Here is a 15,390-nt window from a genome sequence, read left to right on the forward strand (position 1 = left end):
TAGAATGGTTAATTGCATTTCTAAACAAACCATGGTCTGACAGATTACATTTACTCCAAGCTATAGAGAAATTACTGAATATGAAAAATTCTAAGTCTGGATGTTAAACTAAGCCATAAGAAAGCATTCAGTTTAGAGTGATGATAGGGTAATACACATGGGTTTTGTACAGGTGTGGAAGGAAAGCACTGCCACTAAGTCTGTCAAATAATCACAGAATTCATCTATAGAAATTATGGGACAAGCTTTATTATTACAGCAACAATTTAACAATTCATGAAGAGGGAGTATACAACAGGGTGCAATTGACATGTCCCACTAAGCTGTGACAGCCACTAAACACAGTTAAACACAGGGCCAGACTTATAGGTAAGAAACAATTCTCGAACACAGCATGCTATCACCCTCTACTGGATGCACTGCAACTTAACACTTATCTGTCAACCCAGTCCACACAGCACAAAGTGCAATCCACCAGTATGGAGTCTGATTGCGGCCAGGGAAGGGCATTCCTCTTCTCCACTGTGCATCCTTTTTGACCATCTAGTGGCAATTTTCCACTGAAACTACTTTTGATGTGGCCTACTTCTGTGAAAAAAAAAAAATATATATATATATTATACATTTAATATAGAAACCTTTAGAAACCTTGCGGGGAACATTGACATAATTTGACTCCCTTTTTTGTCAAATTCTTAAATTTAGCATTTAACCATTATTTGTGATTTCGATGAAACCTGTGGGGCAAACTAACAAACCAGTCCAGCCAAACCAAGCACTGCCCACAAGCCGACTAGACGGTAGAAAGCCATTAAGACGGTTCCCAAGTAAACCACAAACCATTCTTTTAAAAATAAACCCGCCATCTTATTTTTTATTAGAAACATAAACTTAAACCGTTTTTTCACGCAGTTGTTCACAAATAGGGTGAGCCTCAGCCCATCCTTGCTTGTGAATGACTAAGCCTTTTGGGGATGTTCCTTTTGTAGCCAATCATGACACTCACCTGTTTTTAATTAACCTGTGGAATGTTTTAAACAGGTGTTTTTGAGCATTCCTCAACTTTCTTGTCTCCCCTGTCCCAGTTTTTTTCAAACCTCTTACAGGCACTAAATTAAAAATGAGTTAAAATTTGCAAAAAAAAATATGAGTTTGAACCTTACTATATTCTCTTTGTAAAAAAGAGAATAATCAAGTGAATAATTGCATATATTATTAAAGCATAACTCTACACAATTAAATGCATTTAAAAAAGTAGACTAGATTCACTGAAACACTTGAGCCATGTGATGGCACCATGGTGTGATATCAATTTACACTCCACCTGTTTATGTGACCAAATGGAGCTGCTACACCTTGAAGTATTAACTGAGTGTAGTTTTGTAGAAGGAATATGAATAAAAAAAAACTGGCTGAGATGAAGTATATGTGCGCTGCAGGACCCTGTGACATCTGCACATCCCTGTGCTGCTAGGTGCATTCAGAGGTGAAATAGGCTTTCAATCAGAGAGGGGAGCAAAAGAAAGCTTCATAGACTGGTGTTAAGTTACACTTTAAACGTTGTACTTTCAGCAACGCCGGTACAAAGAATATTGTATAATAAATAGATATTCCTGATCAAATACATATTTGAATTGAATTTGTTTCATTCTTTGTTCAGTTTCTCTCACACATCTGAAGCTCGTGTGTTAGCTCGTTAAGTTAACGTTACCACACCTTTTGGTGATCAAGTGTCATTTGATGAGAATGGTGATGCCTTACCAATATATGATGTTATGAACTGACTGTGGCTCCCTGATGGACGAACCAACCTGTTCTGAGCGTTGAGACAGGACTTCCCCTACTGCTTCATTGGAGGCGTCCACCTCCACCACGAACTGGTGCTGTGGGTCCGGCATGGTGAGGATGGGAGCTGAGGTGAAGCGGTGCTTAAGTGTCTGGAAGGCCTTCTTTGCCTCTGGAGACCAGCGGAACCGCACCTGGGAGGAGGTAAGTGCGTGAAGATGAGAGGCTATTGCGCTGAAGCCTCTGACGAACTGCCTGTAAAAGTAAGCAAATCCCAAGAATTGCTGAACTTTCTTGCGGCTGTCAGGTGTAGGTCAATCTGTCTCAGTGCTAACTTTAGCCGCATCCATCTGCACTCTTCCAGGGGCTACAGTGAAGCTCAGGAAGGAGACAGTGTCTGCATTAAACACGCTCTTTTCAGCTTTAACATACAGGTCATTGTCCAAGAGTCTCTTCAAAACCTGGTTTACATGGTCCTGGTGAGTGCCACGGTCGGGAGAATGGATCAGAATATCGTCAAGGTAAACGTACACAAAATCGTCAAGGAAGTCTCTCAGCACATCATTTATCATGGCTTGGAACACAGCAAGGGCATTGGTAAGTCCAAAAGGCTTGGCCTTGTATTCATAGTGACTGCTGGGTGGGATGAATCCGGTCTTCCACTCGCCACCCTTTCTAATTCGGATCAGATGATAAGTGTTGTGCAGGTTCAACTAGGTGAATATTTTGGCCTGTTGAAGCTAGACAAAAACAGTAGACATGAGGGGAAGAGGTTAACAGTTCCTTATAGTGATGTCATCAAGTGGAATGTAGTCAATGTAGGGTCTCAAGGACCTGTCTTTCTTCTTTACGAAGAAAAACCCTGCCCCTGCTGGAGATGATGAGGGACGAATTAAGCCCGCTTCTATTGACGCCGAGGTGTAATTATTCATGGCGACCCTTTCAGGACCAGAGACGGAGTACAGCCGTCCCGTAGGAATAGGGGCACCGGGAACAAATCTATGGAACAGTCATATGGTCGGTGCAGAGGAAGAAACAGAGCATTCTTCTTGCTGAAGACCTGCCAGAGGTGGTAATAGCGCAGACGGTGCAGGTCGGACAAACTCCTGGGTATCCTGAGACATTGACTTCCACAAAAAGTGACGGTGAAGAAGAGAGAGCGTCCTGGTGACCCCGGGATGGCAGGCAAGATGAGAGGAGTGTCCCCACTGGAGCACCTGGGAATGAACACTGGCAGGAACAAACTGACAAGCACTGCGCACTAACCCTGTCAGGGTTAGAACTCGGAGTAGAGCCGCTGCTCCTTTGCGTTGAATTGAGCCAGTTGAGGTGGTTCGGGCATCTAGTAAGGATGTCCCCAGGGCGCCTCCCTATAGGGAGGTGTTCCAGGCACGTCCAGCTGGGAGGCGGCCTTGAGGAAGACCCAGGACTAGGTGGAGAGATTATATCTCAACACTGGCCTGGGAACTCCTCGGGATCTCCTAGTTAGAGCTGGTTAATGTGGCCTGGGAAAGGGAAGTTTGGGGTCCCCTGCTGGAGCTGCTGCCCCCGCGACCCGACCCTGGATAAGCGGTTGAAGATGAGTTTTGAGTGAGTGATATGTATGTATATATAAATATACATATATATACTGCACTATGTACTGTCTAGCAGTTTGATGATCAATAGATTATTTATAATTGGTTTATTTTATAGTCTCTAAGTTACATGGACAAACTAGCATATTTTCATTACTCTGATCAAGTAATGCGTTAACTGAGAGGAAAACATTTACAATGGTATAACACGACATTGCATTACAAAAATCTCTTAAAATGTAATTTCGGTGCTGAAAAAAACAGTTATATCTAACTATATCTATCTAAGTGTGTGTGTGTGTGTGTGCGTGTGTGTGGTGTGTGTGTGTGTCTTTTGTTGCCCAGAATGTCTTGGAATGTGTTGCAGGCATCAAATCCAAAATGGGTGAATATTTGCAACAAAAAAAAAAAGAATAAAGGTTCAAATCATTATATTCTGTTTTTATTAAGGTTTACACAATGTCCCAACTTCATTGGAATTGGGTTTGTAATTACAGAGTCCTGTTCTGTGCACTGATAGGTTGTGTGAAAGAATAAACAATGACGAAATGGACATGATGAGGATTTCATAAACCTGCATATAAAATAAAGTTATCTTGCATCAAGGTTAGACAGAGGGCTGAAGGGAGGAGAGGAGCATGGGGGCATTTTATGACTTAAACTTAGTCCTTTGTTTCTATCAGATCTTGCTTTTGTTCTCTTCTTTTTTTGTCTTTATGCCTCCCTCTCTTTCCTCATCTTGTAAATCACAGGGACAGTTTCATCTCAATGGGTTGCACAAGGCTGGTGATGTGGTTCTGGGTGGGCTGTTTGAGGTCCACTACACCTCAGTCTTCCCTGAGTGGACATTTACTTCAAAGCTAGAACATCCCTGCTGCAAAGGGTAAGTTTCCAACACATACAAGATGTTAAAATTGCTGAGAACGAGAAATGACATGTATTGTTATAATCCATTGTAATCAGATATTGAGATATATTCAAAAAATGTTCAAAATGCAGCTGTAAAATGGGAGGACACATTTTTAAACAGCATGTTTTGATAATATGGGAATGTGGATTCGATTGTTGTAGACCTGTGTTCTCATAACCTTTTTAGAGGTTCATCGAGACATTTTGTGTTTCAGCTTTGACACACAAGGGTTCAGGTATCTCATGACTATGGTCTTTGCTGCTGATGAGAGTAACAGAAATCCCAATTTGCTACCTAATGTGACACTAGGATACAGTATTTATGATAACTGTGGTGCACTTGTTATTGGATTTTGTGCTGCTTCGGTGCTGGTCAGTGGTCAAGAGGAGCAGTTTGTGCTTTAGGAGAACTGTTTAGGAACCCCTCCAGTCCTAAGGTTTTTAGGTGATTCATACTCAACATTTTCTATCGCCACCTCCAATGTTCTTGGTTTATTCAGATTGCCCAATGTGAGCCAATATTTATTCTGTTAAATAGGCTGTTTAAAAGAGAATTTTTTGACTCACATGATATACTGTGTACTTCTTGTGCATACTATATGTCTCTTTTCAGGTGAGTCATTTTGCCACATGTTCTTGTCTGGGTGATCGGCAACGGTTTACATCCTTCTTTAGAACAATCCCAAGTGATGTTTTCCAGCTGAAACTATTAGAAAAAACATTAAATACACTGAAAATTAGTCTCCCCAATGAAACAGACTCCTGGGGCATGAGGATGCATGTTTTGTGCATAATATATAAATTAATGTGATTATGCTGAATATTTTCTATTGATTTAGGTGTGTGCTATGATTCAGATATAATGTCAAATGATTACAAATACAATGTAATTTATGAAAATATGTTTTTTTTTAAATGTTTATATGTTTTCTATATTTTCAATCTAACAAAAGTTGGCCAGGTATTTACAGGTCATTTATTTTTATGTTTACATGTGTCTTCAGAGTTAGAATGTAGCAAGGGCATTGATGAGCTTTTAAAAAATAAAAATGTCTGCATTCACAAAAGGCAACTATTCTTTTTTGTGAAGTGAACAATTGCATATATTATCAAAGCATAAATGTCCACAATTAAATGCATATAACAAAGTAGACTTGATTTATTCCTTAAATGTCTGAAAGAAAATGTGTTTTATAATGCAATCCACAGGTGGTGAGGCAGAATGTGACAGGCCTGCGATGGATGTACTCAAGACACCTGACTTCATGCCATACCTGGGTGGCACACTGGGAATTGCCATCCGTCGAGAAGAAATAGCAGGGTTCAAGGTCTTCCTCTTAAGAATACATCCTAATCAACACCACAATAAATATGACAATAGTATAGTGAGAATTCAAATTGCAAGCAGTGACATTGTATTTTCATTATATCTGTTAATAAGTTTTGGGAAGATATATTTATATGTAAGTTCACGCCACCTGAAGCAGGTTGGGTGAAGGCTGGGGAAGCACAATGCACTGGACAGGAAGATCTATATACTGTGGAGAGTGAGTTGTTTGATGTTACAAACCTAAGACCAGAGTACAACGTGTACAAGGCTGTATATGTCCTGGCATATGCCCTTGATGACTTGCTGCACTGTGTACCAGGGAGAGGGCCTTTCAGCGGGCACAGCTGTTCCACTTTGCAAACACTGGAGCCATGGCAGGTGTCATATCAATTTACACTCCACCTGTTCATGTGACCAAATGCAGCTGCTACACCTTGAGGTATTAACTTAATGTAGTTTTGTAGTGGGAATATATATATATATTTTTTAAACTGGCTGAGGTGAAGTATATGTGCAAACCAGGACCCTGTGACATCACTGACTGAAACTATCAATAATGCCAGGTGCATTCAGAGGTGAAAGAGGCTTTCAATCAGAGAGGGCAGCAAAGCAAAGCTTTATAGCCTGGTGTTAAGTTACACACAACTGTGTACTTTCAGCAACGCTAGCACAAAGAATACTTTATAATAAATGGCCATTCCTGATCAGATCCATATTTGAATTTTGTTACATTATTTGTCGGTTCTATTTATCTCACATATCTGAGACGCTGGTGTATTATTTGGATGAAGTTAACTTCACCACACCTTTTGGTGATCAAGTGGCATTTGATGTAAATGGTGATGCCTTGCCAATATATGATGTCATGAACTGGCTGTGGTTACCTGATGGAAAGACCAAAGTTCTGAATGTGGGTGAAGTTAAAGGGTCAGCCAAAGGGGAAGAACTCACACTTGATGAAGACAAAATCTTCTGGAACTTTGACTCCAAGCAGGTAACTTCTTTTATTTGTTGTTATTACCATAGTATTGTATGACATATTGTAACAGAATCAAACAATGGAGAATAACTGTGATACAAATCTTACAATCCCTACAGCCACCCCAGTCAGTGTGCAGTGAGAGCTGTCCTTCAGGTACCCGCATGGCCAGAAAGAAAGGGCAGCCCGTGTGCTGTTTTGAATGTGTCCCCTGTTCTAAGGGAGAGTAAATTGTGCAATACAGGTGGGAGGGATAATATCCTTGAGGCCTGTTCTTTTGTATCCATAGACTCCATGGAGTGCACTAGTTGTCCAGAGGATTTCTGCTCCAGCTCCCAGCGTAACCACTGTGTTCCTAAGAAAAGTTCCTCTCCTACCATGAGCCTCTAGGCATCTGCTTGACAACCGCCTCATTGTTCGGCCCATTTATCTGTGCTGTTGTCCTGGGAATCTTCACCTATCATCGTAGTGCACCCATAGTACGTGCCAACAATTCAGAACTTAGTTTCCTGCTCGTGGTGTCACTTAAATTATGTTTCCTGTGTTCACTACTTTTTACCGGCTATCCCAGACTGTGGACGTGTCAATTGAGACATGCAACATTTGGGATTAGCTTTGTGCTTTGTGTATTGTGTATTTTGGTAAAACCATGGTGGTTCTGGCTGTGTTCAAGGCCTCCAAGCCAGGAGGTGGAGCCAGTCTCGAGTGGTTTGGTGCTGTGCAACAGAAAGGGACTGTCCTGGTTCTTACTTCCATTCAGGCAGCAATCTGCACTGCTTGGCTTGTCTCTGCTTCACCACTGCCTCATAAAAACATTACATTCTACAATGACAAGATAGTTTATGAATGTGTAGTCGGGTCTACGATTGGTTTTGCAGTATGACTGGGCTATATAGGTTTACTGGCTATCCTCAGCTTTTCTTATCGTTATGATACGACTTGCAATACTGTCTGTATTTTACGTTCATATAAGAGCATAGGAATTCATTTCTGTTTATCTTAAAACTAAAGCTCCAAACAAAATGTAAATGAATAAAGCTGGTAATGATTATTGTCTTTTATACCGGGTTATTTAATACCTCCTGGGATTTGAAATAAATAATATATGGGCTTCACCATGATTGATTTAACTCACCTAATCTTTGATTCAGAAATTCAGATTCTGGTTCAGAACTAAAATTTCTTGTTTTCTGTGTCATAATCCTGGGGCAATGAATAAAAAACATCCATTGCCACGGTAAAGCGTCCCCTCTCCAGAGACTGACGTGTGCCGCCCTGTTGGACAGCTGGTCCACTATTTGGCCTCTGATGAATCCTGTGACGACCTGGTTCTGCCAGCCCTGCACCTTGGGAGAGACCCGGTGTTCTGCACGTCTGGAAACTGCTCTGGAGCTGTGAAATACCTCTTAGATTCCCCCTCTTTAAAGTTGAGTTTCTGGTGAGATGGCGTGTGTTTGGTATACTTTAATGAGCAAACCTGGTGACCACTGGCCATTTGATATTAAACTTTACTTTCAATAAAGGTATGATCAGAACTAGTATTTCCATATCATAGCTTTACCATGCTTTACCATCAGACCTTCTTAACGTGGAAAAATATATTAGCCTAATTGATCATTAATAAGGTGACTAATTTATTTATTTATTAAATACAATATGGTAGGATCTCTCCTACCTTCCCATATTTTCCTTACAAAGATATGGCTATACATTGTACTGTATATGTATGCTGTCCTAGCAGCTTGATGATCAATAATTGGTCTCATTGGTTTATAGTCACCAAGTTCGATGGACAAACCAGCATATTTTCATTAATCCAATCAAGTAATTTGATAACTGGCAGAGAGAGTCACTGACATCGGTATAACAGTACATTACATAAAAAACAAATCTCTTTATATGTAATTGTTACTGTGGTAATCAAATGTACTCTTTTGAGCCTTGCACCTCTTTCCAGTTATCTCTAAATAAAATGGAAAGAGTCACTATTTGTCTGTATGTTTATCCATCTGTATGACTGTGACACTGTGTGTGTGTGTGTGTGTGTGTGTGTGTGTGTGTGTGTGTGTGTGTGTGTGTGTGTGTGTGTGTGTGTGTGTGTGTGTGTGTGTTAGTATGTAACTCTATCATTTTGGTGACATTTACCTGGCCGGAAGATTGTGGCTGAGAAAAACAGTGGTGTGCTTCTCGGCCTCTGCATTAATTAGACACCGGTCCATTTGTTGACAAATGGAGACACCTACTGCAGCAGGAATACCACAGAAGTGATTTTCAAGTGATTTGCTAGGTGTCTGTGTTTCTGTCTGTGTAGCTAAGGTCTCAAAGTTTTGGTCCAAGCAAGGGCACTGGAACTAGGTTGGTAGGAGGAAGGAAAGGCCCCCCACAGACACTTTATGCCCCAGGTTCAATTTGGCATCTCTCATCTCTCAGATGTTTTATTTAGTCTCTTTTTGTACTTGAGGCAAAAAGATGACTTATCAATCATTCAGAATAATTCTCTTTAAGAAAAGAAACTCCAGAAGAGCTCCAATTTCACAATGACAAAAGAAAAAGAACCTTAAACACTAAAGTAATTAACAGAAAATGCATTACATAAACAATGTAAATATGCCTTTCTGTATCTGTAGAGCTAATTTAATAATGTACATGTATGCCCTGCCCCCAAAGGATTGTCCTTGCCCTGAAGGGTGGTGTGAAACTATGACAAAAAAACACCAACGGAGATGACATAATGTAGCCCTGCATATAAAATTATTTAACCGTGCATTTGGCTCAGAAACTGGAGTAGGGAGGAGGGCAGTAATGGGGGCCTTTCTTGACACATGTTTATTCTTGTATGTCTACCTGTTCTTGATTTTGTTCTCTTCCTCCTTCTTGTCAGCATCTTCCTCTCGCTTATCATCTTGTAAATTAAGAAAACAGTTTCATCATAATGGGATGCACAAGCCTGGTGATGTGATTCTGGGTGGACTGTTTGAGGTTCACTACACCTCTGTCTTCCCTGAGCTGACATTCACCTCAGAACCAAATCAGCTCAGCTGCCAAGGGTAGGTTTCACACACTGTAACAGACAACATGTGCAAATGATTATAAAAAAATATATTTCTTTTTTGTTGTTGATCATTACATTTTATGTGCTAGTTTCGATGCTCCAGGGTTCAGGCATGCCATGACCATGGCCTTTGCTATCGATGAGATCAACAAAAGCTCCAACCTGCTACCTAATGTGACTCTGGGATACAGTCTTTATGACAATTGTGCCACACTTGTAACTGGATTCAGTGCTGCATTGTCAATGGCAAGTGGTCAAGAAGAGCAGTTTTTGCTTCAGGAGAACTGTTTAGGAACCCCTCCAGTCCTCGGGATTGTGGGTGATTCCTTCTCAACATTTACTATTGCCACCTCTGATGTGATAGGTTTGTTCAAAATGCCCATTGTAAGTGTACTTTCTTCAGTTAAAGCTGTGCTTTTGATGTGCCATATTTGAATGTATTTTAATATAATAGGATAGGACATATACATTAAATGTCAGCTCCAGCTTCTCCAACAAGCCTTTATTTGGTAAAAGTGATCTTGTATTATAGATTTTTACAAATGATTATTTGTTAAATAGGTGAAATTATTTGAATGTTTCTAGTGATTTGCATGAAAAGTGAAAACTCTAAGTAAAAAAGTCTCTTTATAGGTGAGTTACTTTGCCACGTGTTCCTGCCTGAGTGATAGGCAAAGGTTTCCATCCTTCTTCAGAACAATCCCAAGTGATGCTTTCCAGGTGAAACTCTGTTTGAAAAACAACAAATGCAAAACATAATTTACGGGGAGTTATGTTAGCTTTAATGTTCCCTAATCAAGCAAATATAGTTTCTTGTTAAGAAATTTATAGTATTTGATTTTTGAAACCACATGGATTTAGGAGAAAGAGTTTCAAGGTGATCAGTCAACTTTCATTTTATTGTGACGCATGAATGGGTAAATTTTCACTGAAAGATTATTCTACACTGTGCCCTAATGATTGTGCTCTCTATTCAATCAGGTGCGTGCTATGATTCAGATTCTTAAACGCTTTGACTGGACATGGGCAGGCCTGTTAGTCAGTGATGATGACTACGGACTCCATGTTGCCCGATCATTTCAGTCTGAGTTGGCTCAGTCTGGTGGAGGCTGTCTGGCCTACACAGAGATTTTGCCCTGGGGTGACAACCCAGCTGAACTAAAGAGGATTGTGGAAGTCATGGAGAAATCTACCGCCCGTGTGGTCATTGTCTTTGCACATCAGATCCACATGATTCAACTAATGGAAGAGGTACCTCTATCTTGTGATTTTTTTTATGAACAAAAAATATTGTTTTATATTATGATTTAGTGCCGCAACATAGACTGCAGTAGATTTGTTCTACGCCAATTGGAAAAAAATATATTTAATCAAATGCAAAGCACAGGTGGTGAGGCAGAATGTAACAGGCCTTCAATGGATGGCCAGTGAAGCCTGGACAGCAGCTGCTGTTCTCCAGACCCCCCGACTCATGCCTTACCTGGGTGGCACATTGGGCATTGCCATCCGTCGAGGAGAAATTTCAGGACTAAGGGATTTTCTGTTAAGAATACGTCCTGACCTACATGACAATAATTATGGACATAGTATGGTGAGATTTTCACCTCACATTCAAATATGTGATAACAATAAGAATATTGTTATTTCTGTTAAGACTTTGTTTCAATACATTTCAGGTGAGGCAGTTTTGGGAATACACATTTCAGTGTAGATTTGTGCCACCTCCAGCAGGTTGGATGGAGGCTGGGGGAGCACTTTGTACTGGACAAGAAGATCTAGAGAGTGTGGAAACTGAGTTTCTGGATGTTTCTAATCTCAGGCCTGAGTACAATATTTACAAGGCTGTGTATGCCCTGGCGTATGCTCTTGATGACATGCTGCAGTGCGAGCCAGGGAGAGGGCCTTTCAGCGGGCACAGGTGTGCTACTCTGCAAACACAGGAGCCCTGGGAGGTGTGGTTTCAATTACGCTCAACATGTTTAGTGTTTGAAAAACAGCTGCTGCATCCTGAGGTGTTACTGAAATATATATTTTGTAAAGATGACATTAGTAGGATGGTTTGAATCTCCTGATTGTCTTTGAGTAGAGGAAAAAATCTTTAATCCTAGAAGTTGCAAGATCTTTATTTCTTTTGAAAAAAAATGTTTTAACTGCAACAGTGTTTGTTTAGAAAGCTTAAATTTTCGTGTTTTTCACAATCTATCCAACAGAACAACAGCACATGTATTTAATCTCCATGTCACAATATCTTTCTCTATTGTGCCCCTTGTTAGCTCATGTATTACTTGGAAAAGGTAAATTTCACCACATCATTTGGTGATCAAGTGTCATTTGATGAGAATGGTGATGCCTTACCAATATATGATGTCATGAACTGGCTGTGGCTTTCTGATGGAAGAACTGAAGTTCAAAGGGTGGGGGTTGTAAAGAAGTTTGCCTCCAAAGGTGAACAACTCACACTTGATGAAGACAAAATCTTCTGGAACTTTGGCTCCAAGCAGGTAACTTCTTTTATTTGTTGTTTTTACCATAGTATTGTATGACACATGGTAACAGAATCAAACAATGTAGAATGACTGTCATACAAATTTTACAATCCCTACAGCCACCTCAGTCAGTGTGCAGTGAGAGCTGTCCTCCAGGTACCCGCATGGCCAGAAAGAAGGGGCAGCCTGTGTGCTGTTTTGTATGTGTCCCCTGTTCAGAGGGAAAGTTCAGCAATGAAACTGGTTGGTATCATTATAAAATATTATGCTAAATTGTGCGATACAGGTGGGAGAGACAATATCCTTGAGGCTCTGTTCTTTTGTTTCCATAGACTCCATGGAGTGCACTAGTTGTCCAGAGGATTTCTGGTCCAGCTCCCTGCTTAACCACTGTGTTCCTAAGAAAACTGAGTTCCTCTCCTACCGTGAGCCTCTAGGCATCTGCTTGACAACCGCCTCATTGTTTGGCACATTTATCTGTGCTGTTGTCCTGGGAATCTTCACCTATCATCGCAGTACACCCATAGTACGTGCCAACAATTCAGAACTTAGTTTCCTGCTCTTGGTGTCACTTAAGTTATGTTTCCTGTGTTCACTGCTGTTTATCGGCCGTCCCAGACTGTGGACGTGTCAATTGAGACATGCAGCATTTGGGATTAGCTTTGTGCTTTGTGTCTCATGTATTTTGGTAAAAACCATGGTGGTTCTGGTTGTGTTCAAGGCCTCCAAGCCAGGAGGTGGAGCCAGTCTCAAGTGGTTTGGTGCTGTGCAACAGAAAGGGACTGTCCTGGTTCTTACTTCCATTCAGGCAGCAATCTGCACTGCTTGGCTTGTCTCTGCTTCACCACTGCCTCATAAAAACATTCAATACTACAATGACAAGATAGTCTATGAATGTTTAGTTGGGTCTACGATTGGTTTTGCAGTATTACTGGGCTATATTGGTTTACTGGCTATCCTCAGCTTCCTGTTAGCATTTCTGGCAAGGAATCTTCCAGACAACTTCAATGAGGCCAAACTCATCACTTTCAGCATGCTAATCTTCTGTGCAGTGTGGGTGGCCTTTGTTCCTGCTTATGTTAACTCCCCAGGAAAATATGCAGATGCAGTGGAAGTATTTGCTATCCTGGCCTCCAGTTTTGGCCTCTTGGTGGCATTATTTGGACCCAAATGTTACATAATCTTGCTGAGACCAGAGAGGAACACAAAGAAATCAATCATGGGTCGAGGAACCACAAAGACTGAAAGCAGCTTTTAATTAATCTGTTCCACATGTATTCAAGAAGCAAAGCTAGAAGCAATAAAGTAATGTTTAAAAGTTTAAATCAAATCTTTCATTGTTAATTCTGTCTTTGTCTGATCTTTTTTGTTGTTTTACAATCCCCTGAGAATTGAAAGATAAAAAAAAGCATGATGTCACTCTTTCCTTTCTCCTTTCTTTAAAAAACATTTTGTCATTGCATCGTTTTTGGCAGGAACAGCCAAAATAGGCTATGTAACCGTAAAAATCAATGAGTGAAGTATCATAATCATGTGTTAGCGTGTGTATTAGTAATGATTAATGAGAGTGTAATAATAAGACGCAATAAGTATAATCCTTTAAGATTGTGATAGTATGTGCCTCTGCCAGGCTCAAAGCTTTCTGCAAAACATCAGCACACAAACTTTTGGCAGTCAGTCAAGGTCAAAAAGACAATGAAATAGCCAGCTTGCACAAACGCACCTGGCAACTAGTTGAGATTAGAGAATTGCTGTTCGCAAACAACAACCATATAAGGAGACAGGAACAACCATACAAGCAGACAGGCTGTAGGGAGGATGAGAATATGCGCTTCCTTCACAGATAAAGAAGACAAGTCATGCGGAACAGATGACACCCCGACGCACGGGGGTGAAAGATGGAAGATGGAGCAGCGGCTACTTCTGAAATACACATATGCACACACAAGCGGACACATAACCATGCCTTTGTAACAAGCATAAATGCTGGAGTAGTTACTCTAGATATCAGAACTTCTTGCCTCTGATCACGGGTACTGTGTTGCACACAGTTACTCTAGATAGAGAATAGAACATTTCTCCAGACGTCTGTTTCATCCGATGTCCTTCTACTAATAAATGCCTGCTGGCGCACTAAACTGCCAACGACTCTGCTGACTCCAGAAAGCCTCCTGTAGAATTTGAATTACGCAATATATACTCTGTGAGGTCCTTCTGATTTGACTAAAGTATTGTGTGTAAAATTCCTACAAAAGAAAGCAAAAGTGAGTGAAACATTTCACATGATTTCACATATGGTAATAATAAAACTAATCACTATTATCTGTTGACTATTCTCTACTAAGCACTAACTTGAATGCATCTTTTTGGATGTGCCTGTGTGCTTGCAAACTCCTCAGCCACCAACGAGTACCAGACATTTAAAACAGTGAGACATCATGTTGGTATAAGGGTGTAAAATTAATCACAATCATATTTAGCATAAACCTAGCCTGCTGATAACAAATCACTCCATCAACTAATGTAAAGAAGAAAGCTACACCAAATAATATGCTCTTTTAATGTAAGCCAGCTAGCTGTTACTTGGCTACGCTGCATGGATCTATTGTTGATAGCTTTGTAACGTTTGCATGGGTCATCCTCTATGTATCCCCTTTTCCCCAAAAGGGTCCTTCGTTCCCCGGTCGCATAAGCCTATGCCTCCACTGATTTAATTTAGCATTTTGTTAGGGTTAGGGTTAGGGTTTACGGTTAGGGTCAGGGTCAGGGGGTATTGTTAGGGTCTACATAGGCCTATTTGCCAGGGCATTCGATACTGATTGTGGGAAAAATAATAGACCAGGGAACATAGGTACTGATAAGATCAATTAAAAGCGGCGAGACAGACAGATCAGCCCTGGGAGTCAGAATGAATTAGCAGACTTTTTTTATCGAACTGATGTTTTCCACTCAAGGCAGTACTTTAAGTCAGCTAGCTAGCTCAGTAGCACAGCAAGCTAACATTAGCCACCTAAAACCACAATATATTTCATACTGTATATCTGCGTTTCTTCTCTGATTTTTATCAGTACTGGGGGGAAAGAGCTTTGTTGCACCACACTTAAGAGTTTAAGAGGCTATTATTGAGTCAAATTCCTAACAGTTTTTTTGGTTTACATATTTTCTTCTACGATCTATTTCTTAAAGGTTTACTTTAGCCGGTAATTGAAGTAATGAAGATACAATGTTTTTGTTTTGTTTTTTTCTTTAATTTATCCCTTTATAAGATGTTT

At 40.5% G+C, this 15,390-nt stretch overlaps 1 protein-coding gene and 1 pseudogene across 2 annotated transcripts; both read left to right on the plus strand.

Moving 5' to 3' along the window:
• The first annotated feature begins 2,715 nt into the window (after nt 1-2,715).
• Nucleotides 2,716-7,978, plus strand: LOC310947449 (extracellular calcium-sensing receptor-like; annotated as a pseudogene). Its single transcript has 9 exons — nt 2,716-2,757; nt 4,115-4,245; nt 4,487-4,781; nt 4,885-5,038; nt 5,481-5,599; nt 5,707-5,979; nt 6,371-6,595; nt 6,700-7,529; nt 7,838-7,978. The product of its transcript is annotated as an extracellular calcium-sensing receptor-like (transcript).
• Nucleotides 7,979-9,484: 1,506 nt separating this feature from the next.
• LOC310947450 (extracellular calcium-sensing receptor-like) lies at nt 9,485-13,376 on the plus strand (the record flags this gene model as incomplete). The annotated part of the gene is made up of 9 exons (XM_083914237.1): nt 9,485-9,627; nt 9,722-10,016; nt 10,266-10,352; nt 10,614-10,883; nt 11,020-11,223; nt 11,309-11,584; nt 11,906-12,133; nt 12,238-12,361; nt 12,451-13,376. The coding sequence occupies exons 1-9, from the start codon at nt 9,518-9,520 to the stop codon at nt 13,374-13,376; spliced, it is 2,520 nt and encodes an 839-aa protein (XP_083770363.1). The 5' UTR covers nt 9,485-9,517.
• Nucleotides 13,377-15,390: the final 2,014 nt, after the last annotated feature.

Source organism: Echiichthys vipera (genome assembly GCF_963691815.1).
Source record: "Echiichthys vipera genome assembly, chromosome: 5".
Classification (NCBI taxonomy): Eukaryota; Metazoa; Chordata; class Actinopteri; order Perciformes; family Trachinidae; genus Echiichthys; species Echiichthys vipera.